At 48.0% G+C, this 25,048-nt stretch overlaps 1 protein-coding gene and 1 non-coding gene across 2 annotated transcripts in view; one reads left to right on the forward strand and one right to left on the reverse strand.

Moving 5' to 3' along the window:
* Positions 1 to 24,680, reverse strand: part of SLC7A7 (solute carrier family 7 member 7) — a 32,794-nt gene extending 8,114 nt beyond the window's left edge. Inside the window, exons 1-2 of the mRNA XM_007100482.4 lie at positions 24,426 to 24,680; positions 19,249 to 19,794 (exon numbers count right to left, since the gene is read on the reverse strand). Coding sequence (XP_007100544.2) covers positions 19,249 to 19,794; positions 24,426 to 24,603 — 724 coding nt within the window. The 5' untranslated portion in view covers positions 24,604 to 24,680. The remainder of the gene's footprint in view (positions 1 to 19,248; positions 19,795 to 24,425) is intronic.
* On the forward strand, positions 2,691 to 2,763 carry TRNAG-CCC (transfer RNA glycine (anticodon CCC)). Its single transcript has one exon. It is a non-coding gene; the product is annotated as a tRNA-Gly (tRNA).
* Positions 24,681 to 25,048: the final 368 nt, after the last annotated feature.

The following is a 25,048-nucleotide window of genomic DNA, read 5'->3' on the forward strand; positions in this document are numbered from 1 at the left end:
ATAAATAAATAAATAAAATTCATGGGTAGCCCTCAGGGTCACCAGGGGGACAACACTAAACTGGGATAGGCTTGAGAATTAAGATACTGGTTCTGGTTCAGAGTCAGTCTGTAGCCACATGCCACATGTTTTTGTTCTCAGCTCTGTCCAAGGATGTGGACAGGGAAGAGCCAACTCCTTATCCTTTACTACAACAAATTCTGAAAAGAAAATACATGGATTGTTTACATTTTAATCCCTACAGCTTCTCTAGTCTACTTCCATATCCATCCATCTGTGTCCTTCCTCTTACCCACCAGTGTTTTCCTCCTCCCCCGCTCCTGAGCCTTTGTTCTCAGCCACTGACCCACCATCTTGCCCTGATCTGCTCTCTGTATTGAGCACAGGAGGTTCGGTTTGAACGAAGAAGGGAATCCTCTGGAAAGAGCGCTGGCCCTCATCTTCCCCAGCACTCAGCTTCCTCCAGGGCCCCTTGGCCGTGGGAGCAGGAAATGGGCATGGCAGGCAGCAGTGCTGACTGGGCTCTCTGTCCCCACCCCCAGCGGATACAGCTGACCGGTGGCCCCAGAGCCCAGCCAAGTGCACTGTTCTTGAAGTGAAGCCTGACCTCCTGCTTCAGAGGCAGGGAAGGGGGTGGGGGTAGGACATGGGGTTAGAATAATATGGAGGCAACTGCAAGTTAACCTCAAGGACAGAGATGCCCTACCCTCCTACCTCTAGGTGCAATTCAATCTCCACACAACACTGGGCCAAGACCACAGAAAGATGGGCTGAAAATCACCTCAGACCCTTGACTCAGGTGCACCTCCATTCCTGCTTTGACCCCTGCTTTGGAGGAAGAAGCAGCTGAGAAGAAGTCACTCCTATAATCACCTAAAGAGATGCTCCTGAAGGGTCACGAAACCCAGCTTCCATGGGCCCCCGGAGGAGGAGGCTAGTTCCAGCACTAAGGCCCAGCGTCAGCTCTAGAACTAAAAGCAAGGAGAGCAGATGCCTGGCTTGATCCAGAAGTGAACAAAGCTTTCAGGCCCATTCAGGATCAGACGCCCAGATTTAGTTTAGATGCTCAAACTAAACAGTCCCTGAAAAAGAACATTCAGCCTACAATTCTCCCAGCACCATTAGTTTTAAATACATACAATATAACACACAACTTAGGCTGCTATTTAAGCCATTTTCTCCTTCAAATTCCCAGGGACTGTAAAAACCTCAGTAATTTATTAGGCCACTCATGCCCTTTGTAAAAGAGACCAATAGCTCTTCCTCCCACCCAGCCAAAAACTTCTCCCTCGCAACTGCTAGCTAATTGTCCTGGACCGCTCCTCTGGAGCCACAAAGCATCAAGCTGAAGCCTCTCGCACATCATGATAAGCCCTTCTTAACATTAAAGACTGACATCCCGTTCCCCTTGAGTCTTCCCTCTTCAGTCCAAAGACCTATTTTCTTCAACATCTTGTGTGATAAATATGGTTTCCCACTCACCAGCCCAGTTCACTCCTCTGTATTAACTGCACTTTGTCAGTGTCTCCCTGGAAACTGAGACCCACACAGAAAACTCCAAATATTGTTGCAGGCTACGGAGTCTCAGTTTGAACTCGCCAACTGTAACTCCTTTTTTTCTCCCAAACTGATGAGCTTTTCCCTCTCCCTGTGTTTGGGCCTATTAAAAGTGATTTTTTTTTTAAATCCCAAATATGGGGCTTCACATTTATTCCTAGTAACTTTCCTCTCTGAATTTTTAGGCATCATTCCCATTTACCAGAAATGGATTTTCCCCTTCATTTTAATCAGTTCAAATGCCTTCAGTTTTGTGAAATCTGCAAATCTGATTCGCAAACCTCTGGATCTTCACTGAAGTCACTTATAAAAATGTTGACTAGGATAGGCAGAGCCCTGTAGTCTATCACTATAGCTCTTCCTCTCTGCTGTCATTATTCCACAACGTCAACCAGGAATCCACCAAACTATTTTTTTAATCTAGTCCACCTTTTTCTACCTTGTCAACAAGAATATCACAAGAGTTTGCCAAGAACCTCTCTGAAATCTGTATACACATGTCTCTGCTCTAGAAATCTAATGATGCTATCAAATAATGATTCAAATGAAATTAGTACATATTTATGCTAGAATGTTCATAGCTATACCATGGTAATAGTCAAAAATTTGAAACAACCCAAATGCCAATCAACGATAGAATGGCTAAATGAAGACAATGGGATACTATACAGCAATGAGAATGAACCATCTACAGCTACAAACAAAATTATGGATGAATGTCACAAACATATTAAGTGAACAAGCCAAACACAAAAGAGTACATATCCTTTATATCCATTTACATAAAAACAAGCTAAATTAATCTATGCTACTAGAAGTCAGAACAGTGATTTCCCTTAGCGTGTGCATGGGGGGCACAGGGGAGTGACTGGGAGAAACACAGGAGAGGTTCAGGGGGCTGCCTTTTTGATGTGGATGCTGGTTACACATGTGTGTTCAGTTTGAAAATTCATCAAGCTGTACACTTATGACATGTGCACAGTTCCTTTCGTATATTACACTTGAATAAAAAATTAAAATTGAACAAAAAAGGAGGTTAGCTTGTTTTTAGCAAATCTATACAGGTTACTAGAGATCCTCCTTTCTTCCCTTCACACTTTGCTAACCAGGTTTAAGAGGTGAGCCTAGGGACTTCCCTGGTGGTCCAGTGGTTAAGACTCTGTGCTCCCAATGCAGGGGGCCCAGGTTCGATCCCTGGTCAGGGAACTGGATCCCACATGCTGCAACGAAAGATCTCGCCTGCCGCAACTAAGACCTGGTGCAGCGAAACAAACAAACAAACAAATAAATAAATAAATAAGTAAAAAGAGGTGAGCCTAGAATTTGGGGAGGAATCAACCTCAGATTACCAGTGCAGAATGCTCAGAATCCACCTCCTTCTTTTTTTTTTTTTTTTAATTTATTTACTTTTTTGATTTTTGGCTACGTTGGATCTTCGTTGCTGCCCATGGGCTTTCTCTAGTTGTGGCGAGTGGGGGCTGCTCTTCATTGAGGTGTGCGGGCTTCTCATTGTGGTGGCTTCTCTTGTTGTGGAGCATGGGCTCTAGGCACGTGGGCTTCAGTAGTTGTGGCACTCGGGCTCAGTAGTTGTGGCTCACGGGCTCTAGAGCACAGGCTCAGTAGTTGTGGCACACGGGCTTAGTTGCTCTGCGGCATGTGGGATCTTCCCGGACCAGGGCTCGAACCCGTGTCCCCTGCATTAGCAGGCGGATTCTTAACCACTGCGCCACCGGGGAAATCCCTCCTTCTCTTTCTTGGAAAGCCAGGTTATCACTTGTGGTAGGCACAGTGGCCCTGAGAAACAGAAGAATCAGTGTGAAAGACTTTTGAAGTGAGAAAGACTTTACTAGCTACTGCTGGCTTTGAAGATGGAAGGGGGCCATGAGCCCCTAGAAGCTACAAAAGGCAAGAAAATGGATTCTCCCCTAGAGCCTCCAGAAAGGAACATGGCAATGCTGACACTTTGATGATAGCCCGGTGAGACCCTTTTCAGACTTCTGACCTACAGAACTGTGAAATAATAAATTTGTGTTGTTTTAAACCACTGAATTGGTTGTAATTTGCTACAGCAGCAATAGGAAACTAATACGTCACTCAACAGTTTCCTTTTTATACCCTTCCTGTTCTCCAAGGTCCTGGAGATGCCTAGTAGTCATTCTGTCATCTCAACTAATTATAAATTCTTTCCATTTGTTTGCAAGTAGTTACATGTTTTTAACTACTCTTCTTTGCAGTGTGTGGGCTTCTCTTTGTGGTGGCTTTTCTTGCTGCGGAGCATGGGCTCTAAGCACGCGGGCTTCAGTAGTTGTGGCGCATAGTTAAAAACATTTAAAGCAATGACACGCTTTATTACTATCTCCTCAACTCTCTTGGTCTTTTTGGTTTTTTGTTGGCCTAGATCTATCGGCCTGTTGGGTTTTTATTGAACCCTTTCTTAGGTGAGCAATCTTTCTGCAGGTAAAGTTAGAGGAAAAGTGGGACTGTGGCCTCTCCTTTCCACCATCTATTATCATAGATCTAACTGCCCCCAGAGCATCCAGCCTCGCCCCTGCTGTTCTCACTCTGAACATTGCTCTCGGAAACTTTTGTTGGCCTTAGTCTCTTCTTCAGGTCTTAGTTTATGCTGGGCATTAACATTCAGGACACTCTCTTTGCAGGTCTGGGTCACTCCTTTATTTATTTAGTCTTGATTACGTCACCTCTCATTATCTCTTGCTTATCGTTTCTAAAAATCTGAGCTCATCAAAAATCAACGTGGGGCTTCCCTGGTGGCGCAGTGATTGAGAGTCCACCTGCCGATGCAGGGGACACGGGATCGTGCCCCGGTCTGGGAAGATCCCACATGCCGCAGAGCGGCTGGGCCCGTGAGCCACGGCCGCTGAGCCTGCGCGTCCGGAGCCTGTGCTCTGCAACGGGGGAGGCCACAAAGAAAAAAAGAATCTGCCTGCCAATGCAGGGGACACGGGTTCGAGCCCTGGTCTGGGAAGATCTCACATGCCACAGAGAAACTAAGCCCGTGCGCCACAACTACTGAAGCCCGCGTGCTTAGAGCCCATCCTCCGCAGCAAGAAAAGCCACCACAAAGAGAAGCCCACACACTGCAAAGAAGAGTAGTCCCCGCTCACTGCAACTAGAGAAAGCCCATAACAATGAAGACCCAACACAGCCAAAAATTTAAAAATAAATTAATTAAATAAATAAATTTTAAAAAATCAATTAGTTTAAAAAAAAATGTGTTCAATCACATCACTTTCTTCAGATGATTCTCCTGTTCTTCCTAAATAAGATAATTTAATTATTTTATCAGAATTTCATCTTGAAGGGACTTCCCTGGTGGTCCAGTGGGTAAGACTCCGCACTCCCAATGCAGGGGGGCCCAGGTTCGATCCGTGGTCGGGGAACTAGATCCCGCATGCAAGCCGCAACTAAAAAGTCCGCATGCTGCAACTATGAGCCCGCATGCCACAACTAAGACCTGGTGCAGCCAAAATAAATAAACAAATATTAAAAAAAAAAGAAAAGAATTTCATTTTGAAGAAACCCCTGGTCTTTTTTCTGTTTTTAAATCCCTGGCTGTAAAATTGTAATTCTTTGCCCTGAACTTTTCTGCAATCTCTTTGCCTAAAATTTAGAGTACATTTTGGAGGAAATCCAGAATTTCTTTTTCGGGGACATAAACTCTGAGAAGGCATAATCACTTCCTCACAAGGATTCCACATTGCCCCTGGTTATGTCAAATAATAATAATAATAAATCTTTATCCTTTAGAGATACATATTGAAGCCTTTATGGATTAAATGGTTTGATGTCTTGGACTTGATTTAAATAATCTAGTGTGGGTGAGGAAGGGGTGGCTGGAGCATAGGTGTGGATAAAACAGTATTGATAATCATTGATGCTGGTGCTTGAACCCTGGGAGTTCACTGTGCAATTTGCTCTACTTTTGTATATGTTTGAAATCTTCCATAATAAACCATTTTTTTAATGTAGAGAGGTACTGCTTCTAATAGAATGCAACTGATTTTAGCAAAAGATGCTCAGGGAATTGAAGCTTCCATTGCTACCATATTTCCCTTCTGTACAAATTTTATGATTTTTATGAGGAAAGCAAAACACTTATTCTTCTGATCTGAGAGTGTGCAGTAAATGCCCACAGTTACATCATTCCTACTTCTTTTTGCTTTTATCTTCGTGTTCTCTTCACCATGCTTCTTCCCTTAGGGTGGGGGTTTATTTCCATGTACTTTACTATGGGAGATCTTCAGGGAAAATCCCTAACTGGTATCTGAGAGCCCTCTGATAGCACTATGTAATAATTCTTCTTCCCAAGGTAAGCAGATGGGATTAACAGAGGCCAGGGCCTTGGTGTCCTTTCTAAGAGATGGGCCACGTATCTGTAATGAGGAAGGAAGAGACTTCTCCTGTTTAGTTGTGAAAAGCAGCCCTCCTGCAGGCAAAAAGCTGGAGGCAGTACTGGGTAGTACTGTCCATTACGTTTGTTGGGAAAGAGAGAAAGGGGAGGTAAAATCCTTTGACAGGTCTCTGTGTCTTGGTCCTGAAATTTCCCTCTCACTGCAATCAAAAGAATCAAAAAGTAACCTTGCCCAGAGGGAGCAGGCATCCCTTATTATAGCAGATCCTCATACAAGTACATCTCTCTTTGATATACTATATATCTATCTCAGCTTTTCTAGCAAATCCATCACTTTTAAACAAGGTATACTTTTTTTTTTTTTGGCTGTGTTGGGTCTTCGCTGCTGCGCACGGGCTTTCTTTAGTTGTGGCGAGCAGGGGCTACTCTTTGTTGCAGTGCACGGACTTCGCTTGTTGAGCACAGGCGCTAGGTGCACGGGTTTCAGTAGTTGTGGCACATGGGCTCAGTAGTTGTGGCTCGCGGGCTCTAGAGCTCAGGCTCAGTAGTTGTGGCGCACAGGCTTAGTTGCTCCGCGGCATGTGGGATCTTCCCAGACCAGGGCTCGAACCCGTGTCCCCTGCATTGGCAGGCAGATTCTCAACCACTGCACCACCAGAGAAGCCCAAACAAGGTATACTCTGTCACTGTCATATTCTAGTCAAATAAATTCTTTCCTCCTTGCAGTAAATGTAAAAAGCACATGTGTTTATTAGCCTCATTGAATGCTGATGAATCCTAAAGCATCACTCCCAATCTTCTAGCTTCTCCAAATGCATTACTGAGCAATTTTTCCAACTTTATTCTTCTTTCTCTATAATACCTCATAGCCTCCAAACTACCCAGATGTATACTTTTATTTGTGTATTTCTCCCCTTCCTCTAAAATTTCAGTTTAAAGCTTTATTAAATGCATCTCTTCCAATCTCTATAACATCTGCTCCATCCGTCACCAGAGTGTATCCTCTGGTATCCTAGCATTTACATTCCAGGACTCAGTTCTGTGTTCTCTTTTTTCTTTCACATACACAGACTTCAAGTGACAAAGAGATGAAGATTCCACCTGCCACTCCATTCGCTATCGTGAACTTCAAAGTCACCAGTGACACATCTCATGTGTCTTCTGACTGGTGACGTCATTCATCCCCCAGCAATCAGCAGAAGGACAGCGGCCTGTGGGCTTAATCGGGGGGAGCAAGCTCTTTGTCACATGTTACTCAAGAAAAACCACCCGTCTCTGCATTAGGCTAGTCTATGCATAGTCAGAGTCACACTGCTGGGGAGTAGTCCAGCCCCTTAACTGGTATGCTCAGGCCTGCGAATACCCAGATGTCTCCAGAATACTCTACCGAGGCTGTTCCCTCAGAAGGACCAGATTTAAGCTCTCCGAAAAAGCCTCAGCTCTTTTGCCTAAAGCCAGACATTTCAAGTTTTTCCTTGTTTTCTTTACTGCTTGTTTTGTTTTTTGTTGTTGAATGCTGGTTTAGGATACTCTCTACATCTTAAAAATCACTTTTTCTGGGCTTCCCTGGTGGCGCAGTGGTTGAGAGTCCGCCTGCCGATGCAGGGGACGCGGGTTCGTGCCCGGTCCGGGAAGATCCCACATGCCGCGGAGCGGCTAAGCCCGTGAGCCATGGCCTCTGAGCCTGCGCGTCCGGAGCCTGTGCTCCGCAACGGGAGAGGCCACAACAACAGTGAGAGGCCCGCGTACCGCAAAAAAAAAAATCACTTTTTCTTCTTGATTCCTTGATCGATTATTTCTCCCACCCTTCCTAGGTGCTGTTTTATGTCTCAGATAGCAGCTGGTCCTCAAACACTTTCACCTTTTCAGGCTACACAACCATGTTGCTTACTCAGGCTTCATGGGTGAGAGCATCCGGCAAGAAGACACACAGAGCATAAGCCCTGTGGGTCACTGGATCAGATCTTCCCACCCTGCCTTCTGGAGCCTAGCCAGCACTTCAGTTGCTGTGGGTCTGCCCCACAGGAGGGAGCAAAGCAAGCACTTTTCACCAGGACGCTCACCCATGATTAACCGCTCCATCGGCTCCCGTCTCAAAGCCAGCGAGTCCTTGGTAACAGGATCCTTACTGGTTTGCTCAGCTAGGTCCAGTTCAGGTTCTCAGAAATGGGTCCCCAAGGCTGACTGAGCCTGAGGATCCCCTGAGGAGTGTGAGCCTACAGCTCTGGGGCTCCACCCCTGAAGTTCTGGTTCAGGAGGTCTGAGACGGGGCTCCCCAGGGGAGCCTGACGATCTGCCTGCTCTGGGCTACCTTAGGTCATCACAAAACAAAATCATCACTTAGAGAACCACCTTGATCGGAGCAAGCCCAAACCCTCACTTAACTCAGCATTCCTGTTTCCACACTAGCATCGCTCTACAAGCTTTAACAAAGGTCAGTGCTCGGGCCCCACCCAGGACAATGAAGTCAAGCTCTGGGGTAGAGCCCAGGCATCGGCATGTTTTTAAAGTTCCCTGGGTGATTCTAAAGCATGGTGACAATTGAGAACCTCTCTTCCCAAGGACACCATCAGTTCTCCTCAGCAGGAACTTTCTGCTTCCTCAAGTCTTGTTCTCCAAGTTTATGTCCATTCTTCTGCCCAGTGATTCAGAGTTATTTGGCTGGGGGAAAAGAGAGGGAGAGGAAGGGGCCAGGAGTATTTTTTTTTTAATATTTATTTATTTATTTGGTTATGCCGGGTCTTAGTTGCAGCAGGTGGGCTCCTTAGTTGCGGCATGCATGTGGGATCTAGTTCTCTGGCCAGGGATTGAACCCTAACCCCTGCATTGGGAGCACAGAGTCTTATCCACTGCGCCACCAGGGAAGTCCCAAGTGTTTTTTTTAAACCCGCTAGGTGACTCCAATGGTCAGCCGAGGTTGGGACCCACTGTCCCTAGCTCCTTCCCCAGCTTCCTCTAGGCTGTTCCCTTAGCCTCTTCTGAGGCAGAGAGAAAGAGAATAGAAAAAGGAAGAGACCAAGGGTGAACCCCTGAAAAGCTTTGGGGATCAGGCCAGCACAAAGCTCCACCTCCCTCCCTGCTGGTGAAGAGTTTGTCCCAAAGTTCACGTTGACCCCATACCAGAAAGACCTCAGCGCTCTGACTCTAGTCCCCTTGCTGCTGTGAATGTGGAACATGAAATGTAAGCTTCCTGGGCTTCCCTGGTGGCGCAGTGGTTAAGAATCTGCCTGCCAATGCAGGGGACACGGGTTCGAGCCCTGGTCAGGGAAGATCCCACACGCCGCCAAGCAACTAAGCCCGCGCGCCACAACTACTGAAGCCCACACACCGCAACTACTGAAGCCCGTACGCCACAACTACTGAAGCCTGTGAGCCTAGAGCCCGAGCTCTGCAATAGGAGAAGCCACCGCGATGAGAAGCCCGTGCACCGCAACAAAGAGTAGCCCCTACTCACCGCAACTAGAGAAAGCCCGTGTGCAACAACGGAGACCCAACGCAGCCAAAAATAAACAATAAATAATATAAATTTATTATTTAAAAAAAAGAAATGTAAGCTTCCTCACCCCCAGCTTAAAATGGATAATCCCTCTGGAAGAGGCAACTAGCTTCCAAGTAGAAAGTTCAAAGGGCAAAAGGCAGTTGGGGGCCCAGCATCTGGCTGTTCCACCTCGTTAGCCACAAGGACACGAAGTCTTCCGGTACCAGGAAAAGCTGCCCAAGGACAGTGGCCAAAACTCTCAGAGGTCTGAAGTCCTACAGCGTCCACGAGCGGCTCGAGCAGCCGCCCTCCCCTCTGCCCGGGCCCCACAGTGGCCCTCAGCCCCCAACACCCTGAGAGCCAAGAGGTGCAATGCCTTTCTCGGCCAAGCTGAATCTGGAGCTGTACCTTCTGTTCACTCCTCCAGCCGACATTCACTGAAAAGCACCTACAACACGCAAACCACGAGGGTCAAGCGTCAGGGATGCCGAGACCGCCTGACCCCTAAAGAGTAGTCTGTTCACAGGGGGCCCGCATGTGTGCTGCTGGCCGACTGGTACAGCAGGCAGACCGAATACACAGGAGATACAACATCCCATTAACAAAAGGTGGAAATCTAGACCAAAAAAACTGGGTCACAGGGTCACTGACATTCTTTTTTTTTTTGCGGTACGCGCGCCTCTCACTGTTGTGGCCTCTCCCGTCGCGGAGCACAGGCTCCGGACGCGCAGGCTCAGCGGCCATGGCTCACGGGCTTAGCCGCTCCGCGGCACGAACGCGCGTCCCCTGCATCGGCAGGCGGACTCTCAACCACTGCGCCACCAGGGAAGCCCAGGGTCGCTGACATTCTTACATACATAATCTAATTTAATCTGACAGAGTAGGTTTATTATCTTCAACTTACAATTGAGAAAACTGAGGCCACTCAGCCAGTGGCCAGCTCAAAAGCTTGTACACATTCCACTACACTATATGCCCCCCATTTGCATGCAAATGGGGCCGGGGAGTGGGACTATCTCCCCCTGTGGTAACAGGGCTTCCTGGCTGCAGAGAACTGGAGCAATCCTCAAAGAGCTCTGAGAAGCCAGAGTAATCAGCTTCAGGAGGGGCTGAATACACACCCCCTCTGGCTGGGAAAAGTAACCATTTATAGAGCCCTGAACGGGACAGCAAGATTCCTTCAGAACTCAGAATTCATCCATTCATCCATTCATTCTTCCATCCATCCATCCATCCAATAAGCATGTATTGAGCTTGAACCCACTGTGTTCCAGACCCTGTGCAGACTCTGATTAAGACCCAGTCCCCAGCCTTCCCAGAAAAGGAAACTGGGGCGATTACAAGAATCAGGTGTTATGAAAGTCACTGAGAGACAACCCATCCAGTCTGGGGGAGTGAAGTGGGTGCAGGTGGGCACCAGGACCACTGTTACCTGCACTGAGTGTACAGAGGCTAATGCTGGGGTGGGGGGAAGGGAGGTGGAACTCCTGGTGGAGAGGGCAGCATGTGATTACCCTGGCCATGCAATGAGTGAAGTCACCCATGCATACAAAAAATTTACCTAAACAATAATCCGTAAATGATTTCAAGGTCTATTAGCAATACTAGCCTATCTAGGGCTGTAGTTAGTTCATCAGCAGTTCTAAAGGAGGACTACACCTGTAAAGGAAACGTAGGCCACTCGGACAGAAGTAGAAACTGTATATGCTCTCCCGAAATTGTCACTGATGAATAGGAAAGGGTGAAAGTGTGGTAGAAATATAGATCACGCTTCTGTGAGGTAGAGTCCTATTCTACAGATGAGGAAACTGAGACTAATGAATTTAACCTGCCTGATGCCGTGCTCCTCACCACCATGCACCGCTGCCTCTCAAATGGATGAGGATGCGCCCTGGACTGTTCCAGGGACAGAAATGCTGACTCCAGGATCCCAAGCATTCCAACCATGGGGAAGACTTCATTGTAGGGTATGAATATTTCATCCAAGTTTTCCAGAAACGCACCCCCAAACAAACCTAAGGCGGGCTTAAGTCTTTCCCATAAACTCCCCCCTCAGCTTTGGTCCCTTCCACTAACAACCGCCTTCCTTGCCTCCAGAGTCCATCTTCTAGAAAGCACATCTGTATTCCCTTCCCTGCCCTTTCTCCACAATGCAGTCTGACATCTGCTCCACTACTCCAGTGAAAAGCCTGCCAAAGTTCCCCTTGACCTCCTTCTTGTCAATTCCAACGATGTTCCATTCCATATTTTATTTAACAGTTCTTCCGAGAAAGGCTGCTTTTGAGTGTAAACCCCCCTCCCTCGGGTGCACTGCCTTTCTTTCCTCAGAACACTTTACATATCTGTCCCTCCCATCAACTGTGAGCTATGTGAGGGTAGAGATTGGGTAGCAGTTATCCTTGTATCCCCAGGGCCTAACCCAGAACTAGGCAGAGTTGATACTCAATAAATCATGCTGGATAAATAAACGATCTCTCTGAAATCTGACTCTGCCCTCACTGCCCTGAAATTTCCCTCTCCAAAGTCACCAGTGATCTTCATGTTGATAAATCCAAACAACTCCACTCAGTCCTATCTAGCTTGACCTCTTAGCAGACTGGACACTGCTGCCCACGGACTCCTCAGACTGCTCTCTTCCACTCACCCTCTCCACGTTTCCCTATTTCTCTGGATGCTGCTCCTCCAACTTTTTTGCAGAATACCTCTCCCTCCACTTTGGTACTCTAAAGATTCTTACAATTCTAAGAATTCCAAGAATGCTACCCAAAGCCCTTTTCTCTTCCCTTTCTATATCCTATCCCAGGATCATCTCATCTGCTACTGTGATTTCAACTACTATACACTGATGATTCCCAAACGTATATCACCAGCCCAACTGTCATGATTCCAGATACATAGGAATATCTAACCACCTACTCTACATCACCAGGCACAAACTGATCCCATCAATTTCTTGCAATGTTCCCCCTATAAGTAAATGGCATCACCATTCACCCAGTTGCCCAAGCCAGATGCCAAAGCTCAGTATCTTATCATCATTGACAGTCTCTACCCATATCTAACTGGTGTCCAAGTCTTAACCAGTATCTTCATCCCCAAAACATGACTCTAGTCCAAGCCACCAGCATCTCTCACCAGGATCATGGCAACAGCTACCTAACTGGTTCCACTGCTTTTGGTCCTGCAAAGTCAGAATAATCTTCCTAAAAATCACAAATTATTTAAAATCTAAATCACAAATATCACTCCCCTACTTTGAAAGCCCAAAGAGGTTTTTCATTGCCTTAGAAGAAGCCCACCAAACTCCTTAATATAGCATGTGCTGTAGGTTATATTTTCCAAAGATATCTTGACAATATCTCCCATCCCACATGCTTTTCATACAATGTGACTTTGCCCATCAAGAGGTAGGGTCCGTGCCTCTTCTCTTAAAACTGGATGGTCTTCTGTGAATGTTTCTACCTATATACTACTGCAGGAGTAATACCATGTGACTTCAGAAGCTAGGTCATAAGAGGCAATGCAGCTTTCACTTTGCTTGCTCGGATACTCATTCTTGAAGCCTTCAGCCACCAAGTAAACGGTCTGATTGTGCTGAGGCTGCCATTATGTGAGAAAGCTCAATATAGTCCATATGGAGAGACCACATGGAAAAGCCCTGACGCGACTTGAGAAAAAGATGCCCATCTAGTCTGCATCTGCTTCAGCTTCCGCCTGTTTCAGCTCCTGCCACCATCTGACTACAACCACATAAGACCCTGAGCCAGAACTGCCCCACTTAGCCCTTCCCAAATTCCTAAGCCATAGAAACCACGAAAGAATAAAATGACTGTTTGAAAACACTTAGTTTTGTGTGATTTGTTACACAGCAATAATAACTAGAACAGTTTTTATAAAGCCCTGAACAACCTATCCTGTGACCTCCATCTACCTCTGCAGGCCAACTCTCAACATTTCCTACCTTAAACGCAATACCTGAGCTCCTTTCAGTGTCTCAAAGATGTCCTTTCTTGTCTTCAAGTTTTCACGCATTCGTTCTTGCTGCCTGAGATGCTCCTCTTCCCTCTCTACTCGGTTAATTCTTCTTCATTCAGGTGTCACCTTCCTTATGGAGAGCTTCCAAACCCCTAGGCTATTCAGGTTTCCTCCTGGGCTTCCTGTGCCTCACAAGTCACAACACTCATCATGATCCACTGTAATCTTGGACTGGGTTGCCCATCCTGTATACACACACACACACACACACACACACACACACACACACACAGCTCCACAACAACAATGACCAGTGCTGGGAAAACAGCAGTTCAGGCTTTTGTCGTTTCCTACCTAGATCGGTAAGAAAGCTATCTAACCCGTGTCTCTGCCTCCAGACTTGCTCTTAGGTCCCACCCCAGCTGCCCTGCTCCCTCCTTCCAATCCTGCAATGGCTCCTTATAGGCTTCAGGAGAAAATCTAAACCCTCTAGGAAGGTTTGGCCTCGTGCGCTAACCCCTTGCCTCCCCTTGTCCCCTCACATCCCACATTCCCCCACGCACAGCCCGCACCCCACACTGCTTCTCACCTTTGTGGCTTTACATTGCCTTTCCCTGTGCCTAGAATTCCTTACGCCTTCTTCATTCAACAGATATTTACTGAATACCTAGTGGACGCCAGGCACTGTTCTAGGTGCCAGAGGCTCAGCAGTGAGCAAAACAAAGTCCTTACTTTCATGATGATACTCTAGAGGCAAAGATAGATAATAAACAAGTAAAGAATTAATGTCAGGTGGTAAGAAGTCTATAGAGAGAAACAAAACCGGCTGGGAGACTGCGAGCGACCACTTTAGATGGGATAGGTCTCCGGTAAGGCAATATCTGTGCAAAGACTTGAATGGAGTAAAGGAATAAGCTCTGAAGGCATCTGGGGAAAAAGCCTTCCCGGCAGAAAGAACAATAAGTACAAAGCCCCTGAAGCGGGAGTGTGCCAGGCAAATTGGAAGAAAAGCAAGAAGGAGAGGCCCGGAGCTGTAGCGGAGAGAGTGAGGTTGAGAGGGATGAGATGTGTCCGAGCCTCCGACAGCGTGGGCTCTGTAGGCTGTGGTGAGTGGCTTCTTCACCGCCTCCCCTTGACTCCTCTCCATCCTTCACTGTTGGGTACTGAGTGCAGCCCTCACCTCCTGAATTAGCCGCCCTCAAGCCCCTCCCAGCACTCACCACATACAATGTTTCACTGTCTATTTTTGCCCTTCTTCTCCACTAACCATGAGTTCCCTGCAAGAAGGGCTCTACCTTTCAGCCTCATACTTTAGAGAACCCACCGCATTCAGTAAATTTTCCTCAAATAGTCAAAACTTCCTTCCTTTGTTCTGGCTCCACGGCCTGCAAGGAATTCCCTGATTGCTAGATGGGCTCCCCAGTGACTATGGTACTAGGAAGGGGGTGTCTTGATAGCGCACACACGCCCTTCTGCTCATTAGAAATCATACATGAGGGACTTCCCTGGCGGTCCAGTAGTTAAGACTCCGCGCTTCCAACGCAGCGGGCACGGGATTGATCGCTGGTTGGGGAACTAAGATCCCACATGCAGCACGGCGCGGCCAAAAAATAAAAATAAATAAAAATAATTTTAAAAAAGAAATCACACATGTATGCTCACCATGTACATTAATAGACTGACATCAACATGTACCTCTTTTTTAGCTAAGTGTGACTCAGTTGGTGGGAGAATGACCGACTCTGGGTCATGATGACCCTAGGAAGGCACAGCTCTTGGAAGGGCACATGAGCATCCCAGCAGAAGCCCCAGGTGCCCCCTCTACCTCGTCACTCAGCCCACCTTCCCTATTTCAGAAGGCAACCCCATCACCCCCCATGTGTCCAAGCCTGAATCCTTAGCATCACCTCTGAGAGCTCCCATGCCCTCCACACCCAGAAGTCCTAGAAATCCCACCTTATGACTATTTCCTTATCCATCCCTTCATCTCCCTTCCAAAGGCACTGCCCACGGTGCAGGCCATCACTACCCTTCAGGTTGCAGCTCCCTAACCTGGTGCCCTTACCTTCTGTCTCTCACTTTTTTCTAAAAACAGTCTCCACAAAGCCAGAGTTCTTCAAAGCAAATGTGATTTCATGTCACCACTTAAAGTCAATAGCTTCTGCGTGCTCTCAAGATAAAGTCTAACCTGTTCTGGCACCATATAAACCCCTGCGGAGCTGGCCCTGGGGCTACATTTCCAGTCTCTCCCTTCTCATTCCTCTCCTACCCACATTCCAGCCATACCAACTACCTGGAATTCTTGGACCGGTTCTGCGCCTTTTTGTACCCTGCACTCTCACACGCAGTCTCCTCTGTGAGAAGTGTCTGAGGAGACGGCTATGTTTCTATTCAAAATTCAGTTCAGACATCACAGTCCCTCTACTGTCGTCCTAAGCGCTCCTCCCCACAAGAGGAAAGTCGGCTCGCTTGCTCCTAGGGTGCCTCTTTCCTAGCTGCTCGTAAACCTCTTCCTCTCCCTACTTCTTGGTTTTCTCCTGAAGGGTTACGGTTAGATAAATGAGCTATTACTGCCTAGATCCTATCTGGACAGAATATCTTAGCATCTGAGTTGTACTGGTTGCTCATTAAACAAGAGCTGAAGGAAGAAACTCATGAATCATATGCCCCTAAATTCTTACTTACAATCTCGGTTGCCCTTCTGAACCTTCTTCCAGATCTCTATGTCCCTCTGAAGGTTATTAGAGATAGAACAAAGTCCTATAAGCAACCGAGAGAGAGCAATTTTAATCATAATCATTAATACATTACACTTGAGTCATGATTTACGGTTTTCACTGAATCTCATATGCTCACAGGAGTCTGGAAGTAACAGTCACTACCCACAGTTATTGAGCCCAGCCTCAAACACAAGTCTGGTATGCTTTTCATTCTATCAGGCTTGTCTCAAATATATGCCATAAATCCAGCACGAAACTCTGTCTTTTATTAACTGGGGAGCTCTCCAGACTAATCGTAACTGTGGCTACTCTGCATGTATTCTTAGGAGGGTGCACACGTGTGTGTACGTGTACTTGGGTGCACAAGAGTTTGAGTACGTCTCTATTCCCAAATTAGAAGCAGCAAATTAAAAAGACTGATGAAGGCAGGCCCAATGCCAGAATCAAGGAACAATAGCTGTCAGAGACAACACACATCAAAATCATGAAAGAATAAAACCTGAGGCACTGAAGTCAGGCCAGCTGTCTGAGGCCACTGAGGAAGCAAACATTCATCCCCAGACCAGGGGCCTCAGTTATACAAGCTTCGACATGTACGGTGGTGACCCTGAGTCACCAAAAAAAAAAAAAAAAAGTCAAGTTATGAGGGCAAGCAGACATATCACTGGTTTTAAAGAGATTTCAACCAAGATGGCTAAAATAGAATTCTGGTGCTTAAAGGGATGCAGCCCTCTTGGAAATTTTACTTAAGTGGAATAATCCTTACTCTACACAAGATACATAAGTATATGCCCACGTTTGAGGGGACCCCGAGACCAACAGATCCTAAAATTAGCTTCATCAGAAAGTCAGCCCACCAGCTCATCTGTAAATGATGCCAGAGAAACTACAGATCGCATTTAAGACCTCAAGGGAAAACCCACTTCCTGCAATCCAGGGCAGTGCCTTTGTACCTCCCTGACCGTTGCCAGCATGACAAACAGCCCCACACACTGACATGAGTCCGAGCCCACACACGGGCACACGAAACACAGGAGGAGCCTACAGAGGACAGCCGGCTCTCTGCACAACAGTCAAAAGCGGGAGCCTAGAGAGGAAGCTGAGAGTAAAATGAGGCAGTGGAGAACCTGAAAGGAAAGAGCACGTGAGGCTGATTGAGAGCGTTGATCCAGCAAGCAATTGTACCTGGTGCAAAATGCCTGTCCCCAACAGCTGCCCCTGAAACTGACAGGACCGCTCAGCTTCTCCACAGCGGGGGTGGGGGGGTGGGGGTGGGGTGGGGTCTCCAAGGTCCCAGGGTCTCTCATCTGCAAGGGCACTTTTCTAGAACAGAGGCAGCTGAGGGAAGGGGCTGCAGAGGACCAGCCTCTCAGCACCTCCAAAGTAGCTTTGCTGAACGTACAAATTTAAATAATATTTTATTTATGAGATGGAGAAAAAGGCAAGGTAGATTGAAATGACAGTTTTAAGAATCTAGGCCACAAAGAAGGTAAATTGGTGCAGCTACTATGGAAAACAGTATGGAGGTTCCTCAAAAAAACTAAAAACAGAGTTGCCATATCATCCAGCAATCCCACTCCTGGGCAGATATCTGGACAAAACTGAAATTCAAAGAGATACATGAACCCCTATGTTCATAGCAGCACTATTTACAAGAGCCAAGATATGAAAACAACCTAAATGTCCATCGACAGATAAATGGATAAAGAAGACGTGGTACATGTATACGGTGGAATATTTCTCAGCCATAAAAAAGAACAAAATCATGAGTTCTGCAGCAACATGGATGGACCGAGAGATTATCATACTAAGTGAAGTCAGACAGAGAAAGACAAATAAGATATGATATCACTTATATGTGGAATCCAAAATATGACACAGGGACTTCCCTGGTGGTCCAGTGGTAAAGAACCCGCCTTACTATGCAGGGGACGTGGGTTCAATCCCTGGTCAGGGAACTAAGATCCCACATGCCACGGGGCAACTAAGCCCGTGCACCACAACTACTGAGCTCGCGCACCTCAACTGGAGCCCATGTGCCGCAAACTACAGAGCCCACACACTCTGGACCCCGCGCACCACAACTACAGAGCTCACGTGCCCTGCAGCCTGTACGCCACAACTAGAGAGAAGCCCACACGCCGCAACGAAGAGCCCACGCATAGCAACAAAAGATCCCGCGTGCCTCACTGAAGATCCCACGTGCTGCAACTAAGACCCAATGCAGCCAAAAATTTTTAAAAATTGAAAATAAATAAATAAATAAAATATGACACAAATGACTTATCTATGAAATAGAAACAGACTCACAGACATAGAGAACAGACTTGCGGTTGCCAAGGGGGAGCGGGGAGGGGAGGGATGGACTGGGAGTTTGGGATTAGCAGACGCAAACTATTATCTATACAATGGCTAAACAGCAAGGTCCTACTGTAGAGCACAGGGAACTATATTCAATATCCTGTGATAAATCATAATGGAAAAGAATATGAAAAAGAATGTATATATAAGTATAACTGAATCACTTTGCTGTACAACAGAAATTAACACAACATTGTAAATTAACTAAACTTCAATGAAATAAATTTTTTTAAAAAAGAATCTAGCCCACAGAAAAACTCATGCAAATGCAATAGGATATTCACTGGAGTGTTATCCGTAAGACTGAAAAACTGGAACCAACTGAAATGGCCAATTAACAGAGGCCTAATTAGTTAAACATACAATACATCCTTAAAATTAACATGGAATAACATGAAGCATTGTTTTAAAGTAGATCTGTAAATCGAAAAGAACATCACTGATAAATTCTGGGAAAAAACCCAAACTGTAGAATTATATGTGTACTATGATCCCATTTTTGTAAAACAGAGCAAAACTACATCCCTTGAAAGAAGAAGAAAAAAGTCAGCAAAGGTAGAGACTGCTAATGATGTTTACTGCGGGAAGCTGGGAGAAAGGATTTTTTTTTTTGGACACTCTTGATGCTGTTTGAATTTTCACACTTAGCGTACATTAATTTAACAACAACAGTAAAGTGTCTGTCAGAGGCATTCCTTTCCATCTCCTTCTTACCGACTAAGCAGACTCACGTGCTGGCCTCTGCCCCACGCTCCACCCCACCCCTCCTGCCCAGCCCCACTTACAGATGCAGGCAGCAGCCAGCAGGCGGCCAGCAGCATAGGGGGCTAAGCAGTTCGGGAAGATGGGCTGCACCATGTAGTTGGCAAAGGTGATGGCAATGACGGCCTGGCTGGTGGGCTCGATGATGAGGAGGGAGGTCCAGAGTCGGATGAAGGCAAGGAGTCCCCCGAAGGCCTCGAGGATGTAGGCGTAGCTGGCCCCAGATTTCTTAATGGTGGTGCCCAATTCCGCATAACAAAGGGCCCCAAAGACGGAGAAGAGGCCCCCGACAGCCCAGATGACCAGGGAGAGGCCAAAGGAGGCGCTGTATATGAGCACGCCTTTGGGGGAGACAAAGATGCCCGAGCCAATCATGTTCCCCACAATCAGGCACACGCCGTTCAGCAGCGAGATCTCCTTCTTCAGTTTTACCTGCTCCGACCTGGGGCTGGCTTCATCGGCCAAAGGGGAGGCGTCCCTCTCATGCTGGGAGGCCACTTCATACTTAACACCGTCGACCATGGTGGAGGAGGAGAAGAAAGCCTTCACCAGCTTCCTGGCATTGCCCTCTAAGGAAGAAAGGTGAAGATATATAGCAGGTTGGCAATTACACAGAGAACTCTCCTCCTCAGGGGCTAGAGTGGGCAAGCCACCCACGCCCACCATTTCAGAGACCTCTCTCTCACCTCCCACCTCCCATGAACCTCTTCTCCATCTGGCTCACCAACTCGAGTCTTTAAAGGACGGCACTCATTCCCCAGAGAGAAAACATGTTTCTCATCATTAGACTGGCACTGCCCACCTGATTTACATGATAGAAAACTAAATCCCGGTTCTATCTGAGCTCACTGGAGACAGGAAGACAAACCATTTGGCAGTTCCCACGTGTAACCATAAAGATTTGAGCCTGTGCTTTTCAGCCATACCCAAAAAAAGTCTGTCTTCCCTCCAATTTCAGTCTCACCTGTCACCTGTGATGAGATGCAACCTTGGGAACCAACCTTGCAAGCAGCTAGTCTGTGGGTTCTCCTCACAACACTGCCCTTTTCCCCCAAGGACCCTGGCTCTGGCAAACCTAAAGGCTTCGGAGAGCTCTTGCTGGAAACTCACAACCATCCCCCTGTTCAGGGATTATCCCTTAACAACCCTCAGCTGAACTCTTCAGCCCCAGCAAAGCCCAAGCAGCCCAGCCCCACCCACAAAGAAGGCAGGCCTCCTCTTTTCCGTGCTTTTCCTTTCCCAGATGCCATTCCCAGGCCCTAGTGTTGTAGGTCTCCGGCCATCAAATCCCTACATAGTTGCATCACCCAAAACAAAGTATGGATGAGAGATCAGTGATCCAAATGTGCAGCCCAACCTAGAGATGACTGGAGGCAGCTGATGAGCACTCCCCACCCGGGAGTTGCTGCTGGAGAGACAGCACCAAAGCAGAGGCAAGGAAACAGCTGCAGCGGGGTAGCAAATGCTGGGCATCACGGAGCAGGAGGTGCTGAGAGGAGGTCAGGCCAGGCTGGCCAAGCAAGTGGACGGATCCTAGGGCTAGAGGCACTCAGGAAAGGAAGCGATTGGACACTGCAGAGCAGCAAAGGGAGAGTGGGCAAGATGAGCGGGGCCGAGGGAGAGGGTGGGAAGCACACTCACTCCCTGGCCCTGGGTGGAAGCAGGTCCCCGAGGCAGCGGCCACACAGAGACACAGCCTCTGGGAGCTGTGATCTGACCACTCCTGCCTTTCCGCCAGCAGTAAAAGGAAAGGCCGGGCAAATGCTTAAGGATTTAAGTCATATCAAGAAGTCAAGAAGGGCGGAGGGACAGAGGGAGGGGGAGAGGGGTGTTAAGTAACTGTCTGGGTCCAAGGTTCACTGGCCCTTCACGTCTGCAAGGGGAAGGCTAGGAGCTCTTGGCTCAGCACTTTCTGTGATAAGAACGCCCTCTCTCAGGAATCTCCTTTGTCAGCTCTGCTCCAGGACGGGGGGCCCAGAAGAAAGGACTGACGGTCAGCTGGGTGGGTGCAGTTGCTGCAGCCCTGGGGAAGCTGTCCCCCAGCAAATTAGCTGAGGACAGGGCTGCAGCTGAGACAGAATGCACAGCCCTCTCTCTCTCCAGGCCCCAGCTTAGCCCCACTTCTCTCTCACCCTGATAAGAAAGGCAGGAAGGTTGCACATTGTGCCACAGAGGCTTATTCACATGCAGATTAGAGGAAGTGTAAGTACAGTCCAACTCGTGATCGGGTATCCTAAGAGAACTCTGCACACTTCCCCACACAGAGTGAGAGGTGGCCGCCCGAAACTTGCGCCATGTCCCCAAGGCTGATCCTCAAGCTGCTTCCAAGAAAACAAGGTCAAGAATGAGACTGAAACCTCTCGCTGCATCCATGCCCAACTCACAGGCCCTTTCATCCTTAAGAAAACATACCAGGATCTATGGGCTAAGCATAAATTCCTATAAACACCTTCCCCAAATACAAGTTTACTCCAATTTCCTAAAACTATGGGGAAATAAGATTTCACTGAGCTATGCTGGACAGGCCCAGAACAGACAGAGGAAGTTGAGCAATTTGGGGAAAGCATATATTCTGTTTTTAGAGTCTACTTAACTCCGGTATTCTGGGTCTCCTTTACCAACAGAAATACACCCTACTCGTTCTGAAATCCAACTGTCTTCCTGTTCCTTCTCGTGCCCTTTCAAACCCCCTTTGGTTATTCAACTACCAGAGAACAAAGATCTAAAAAGCCCTGGGGTAAGGGGGGTGCTTATCTTTACCCTACAACCTCTCCTTCTAGTCCCTTAAACTTTTTTTTTTTTCACCCAAGAGGTGGACCCTGATGTTAGCCTTTCCAGAGATCATGTTTCCCAAGCCACTCTCACAAAAACTTCTGAAATCCATCCAGAAGACTGTCCTTTTTTCTCGCAGCTCCCCCTTAAACGTTCCTATAATAATAGTAATTGTCGGGCTTCCCTGGTGGCGCAGTGGTTGAGAGTCCGCCTGGCGATGAAGGGGACACGGGTTTGTGCCCAGGTCCAGGAAGATCCCACATGCCGCGGAGCGGCTGGGCCCGTGAGCCATGGCCACTAAGCCTGTGCGTCCGGAGCCTGTGCTCCACAATGGGAGAGTCCACAACAGTGAGAGGGCTGCGTACCACAAAAAATAATAATAATAATAATAACTGTCATTTATTGAGCACTTAATCAAGCCAGACATATTGCTAAACACCTACATGTCTTATCTCATTTAATCACCCCAGCAGCCCCTTAAGGCAGACACTAAGTAAGTCACCTGCCAGGATGCCATAGCAAGGGAGGCAGGTAGGTTAGCCAACAAAGCTCAAGCTCTGTGCTCTCTCTCCAACCTCCCCACCCCCTCTGACCTGCCCAGTCTCTAGCCCTCCTCTTAGGCAAGAAAGCCCTTTAGATGGCTCTCTAATGAACTACCTGGGGGAGGATGTGATTAGATTAAAAGAAAGTCTCTGCTGTCCTTCAGTCTAAAGTCTAGGCTAGGGGACTTCCCTGGTGGCGCAGTGGTTAAGAATCCGCCTGCCAATGAAGGGGACAAGTCCTGGTCCGGGAAGATCCCACATGCCGCGGAGCAACTAAGCCCGTGTGCCGCAACTACCGAGCCTGCGCTCTGGAGCCTGCGAGCCACAACTACTGAAGCCCACGCACCGCAACGAAGAGTAGCCCCCGCTCACCGCAACTAGAGAAAGCTCGCGCGCAGCAATGAAGACCCAACGTCGCCAAAAATAAATAATAAATAAAATAAATAAATTTAAAATAAAATAAAGTCTAGGCCAAAGGCTCCAACAAAGCCCATCCATCTCCTTCCTGGCTGCTCCTCCCCTTTCTCATCCCTTTGCAGGAATGAGAAACGATTACAAGTCCTCTTGGCAGTGCTGCTCCCACTTCTAAAGCAAACAAAAACACACGGAAACACATCATCATGCCAAGCCTTTTAAGATCAAATTCCCTGGCACCAAGGGTGGGCATGTGTCCTAATGGGGCATAGGGAAAAGGAGTGAAGGGCGGATAAATGAAGGGGAAACTGTAAGGTTAAGTGGGGAGAGATGTGTGCAGGGTTTATTTTCTGGCTGGTGGTATCTGAAAGGTGAAATCCTCATCATGGAATCTTGAGACAAAAACCCACTGGGGTGAAACCCACACTCCAGCAAACAGCACACCCTAGTGGTCTCACCAGGAAGTGCTTATCTATATGAATGAAATCCCTTTCCTAGCCTACTCTTCAGTAGACCCACTCAAACTGGACAGAGGAGGCTGACTTCAGAGAAAATATGCCCCCTCTTTTCTCACCCACTGCCCAGCACCAGCTCCGTGGGCAGGAAGGCACCATCCTTGGCGGCTCGCATTCCTTCCTGAGACCCCAGCTCTCGGGGTCATGCCTCCACCATTCAGGCAGCCTGGGACCAGCAGGACCTATCCTGAAGTGCTCTCCCACCCCAGGCTTTACAAGAGAAACTTGCAGAGCCTGGAATCCCAGGAGATAACAGCGTTCCAGATACGCAGCACCCCGTCTCCTTCCTGTCTGAGGTGCATACCTCTCTGAGGACCTAGTGGAGATTACTGGACAACACACTCATCCTACAGGAAAAGTTTCAGATTCAGGGGTTCAGGGAACACAGGGAGCAGGGCCCCAGCAGGCAGGGGAGCCCCGCACCCTGACCCCACCTGTGAATATGGCAAAACCAAAACACTCTTTCTCCAGGGACCAGGGTACAGTTCAGCGTCTTGGTTCCTCAGTCAAGCTCAGGGAGCTAAGGTGAAAAGACACTTTCTCCCCCAGACACCCACGTCCTGCCTTCCTAGCTCCCACTGGGCTGTGCTGCCTCCCCGAATATCAGGAACAGAAAACAGACACACTCTGCTACAGATGGATTCCCCCATCTCCCCAAGCTGGGAGCTCAGTTACTCCCTCCCCCATTCTCCATTTGTTTTTCTATATTCCACTGTAGCTATGACAGTCCCTTTAAAAAAAAAAAAGTGCACCAAGAAAGAAAGTGTTTACTTCTGTGGCCAGGGCCTCCACGAATGCAGCGCTGAAGTCTCTGGGCAGAGGGCTCTGCATGGGGAGGGCTGGGGCTGGGAAAATAAGAGGCTCTTGGGTCTCCGGGTCAGCCAATTCTCAGGACTCTCTCCATCCTCCTCTGGCACTTCCCCTCTCGCCCACTGTCCCTCCTCTCCCATCTCTTACCTGTCCTGAGATCTTCGGGCAGGTGCGAGGAGGAGGAGCTACCAGCGCTCCGGAGGAGGGGCAGGTGCTGGGAAAGCGAACCCGGGGTAAGGCTCACGCTCCAGCAGCTGTTGACTCTGAAGAGCAGAAAAGGCAGAGTGTGACTCCGGGGACCAATATGGAAAACAGGAAAACACATGTGTGACTCTGGCCGGCAGCAGGGAGGGGCCAGGGAACGGGTTGGATCTGGGACAGCCTGTTCAGACCCAGAGGACCTCGACGCCTGCCCGCCTCCAGGCACCTTCTCCACTTGGAGCCTCGGGTCCTCCTCCCCTCTACTTCAGCCCCTGAACTTCCTGGTTGTCCTGCATTTACTGAGCTCTTGAGTTCTCCCAGTGACCTAGGACCTACAGTGCTCTCCTGATGCCCTTTACAACTCCCCTCCCCGCTCATTCCATTCCCTACTCACCTCCCACTCACATACTATCCTTGGCCCTGTGGAGGGCATAGGATCCATGGTTAGGGCGTTGGAACTCTGCGGTCCCATCTCAAGAGCCTCAGTGCCATTTCAGCCCCTATGTAAGCCACTACATGCCAAGGAAGGCCAGTTGTGGGGTTATAGCCACGCACACACCCAAACACTA

Source organism: Physeter macrocephalus, unplaced genomic scaffold, assembly GCF_002837175.3.
Source record: "Physeter macrocephalus isolate SW-GA unplaced genomic scaffold, ASM283717v5 random_340, whole genome shotgun sequence".
In the NCBI taxonomy this organism is placed as follows: Eukaryota; Metazoa; Chordata; class Mammalia; order Artiodactyla; family Physeteridae; genus Physeter; species Physeter macrocephalus.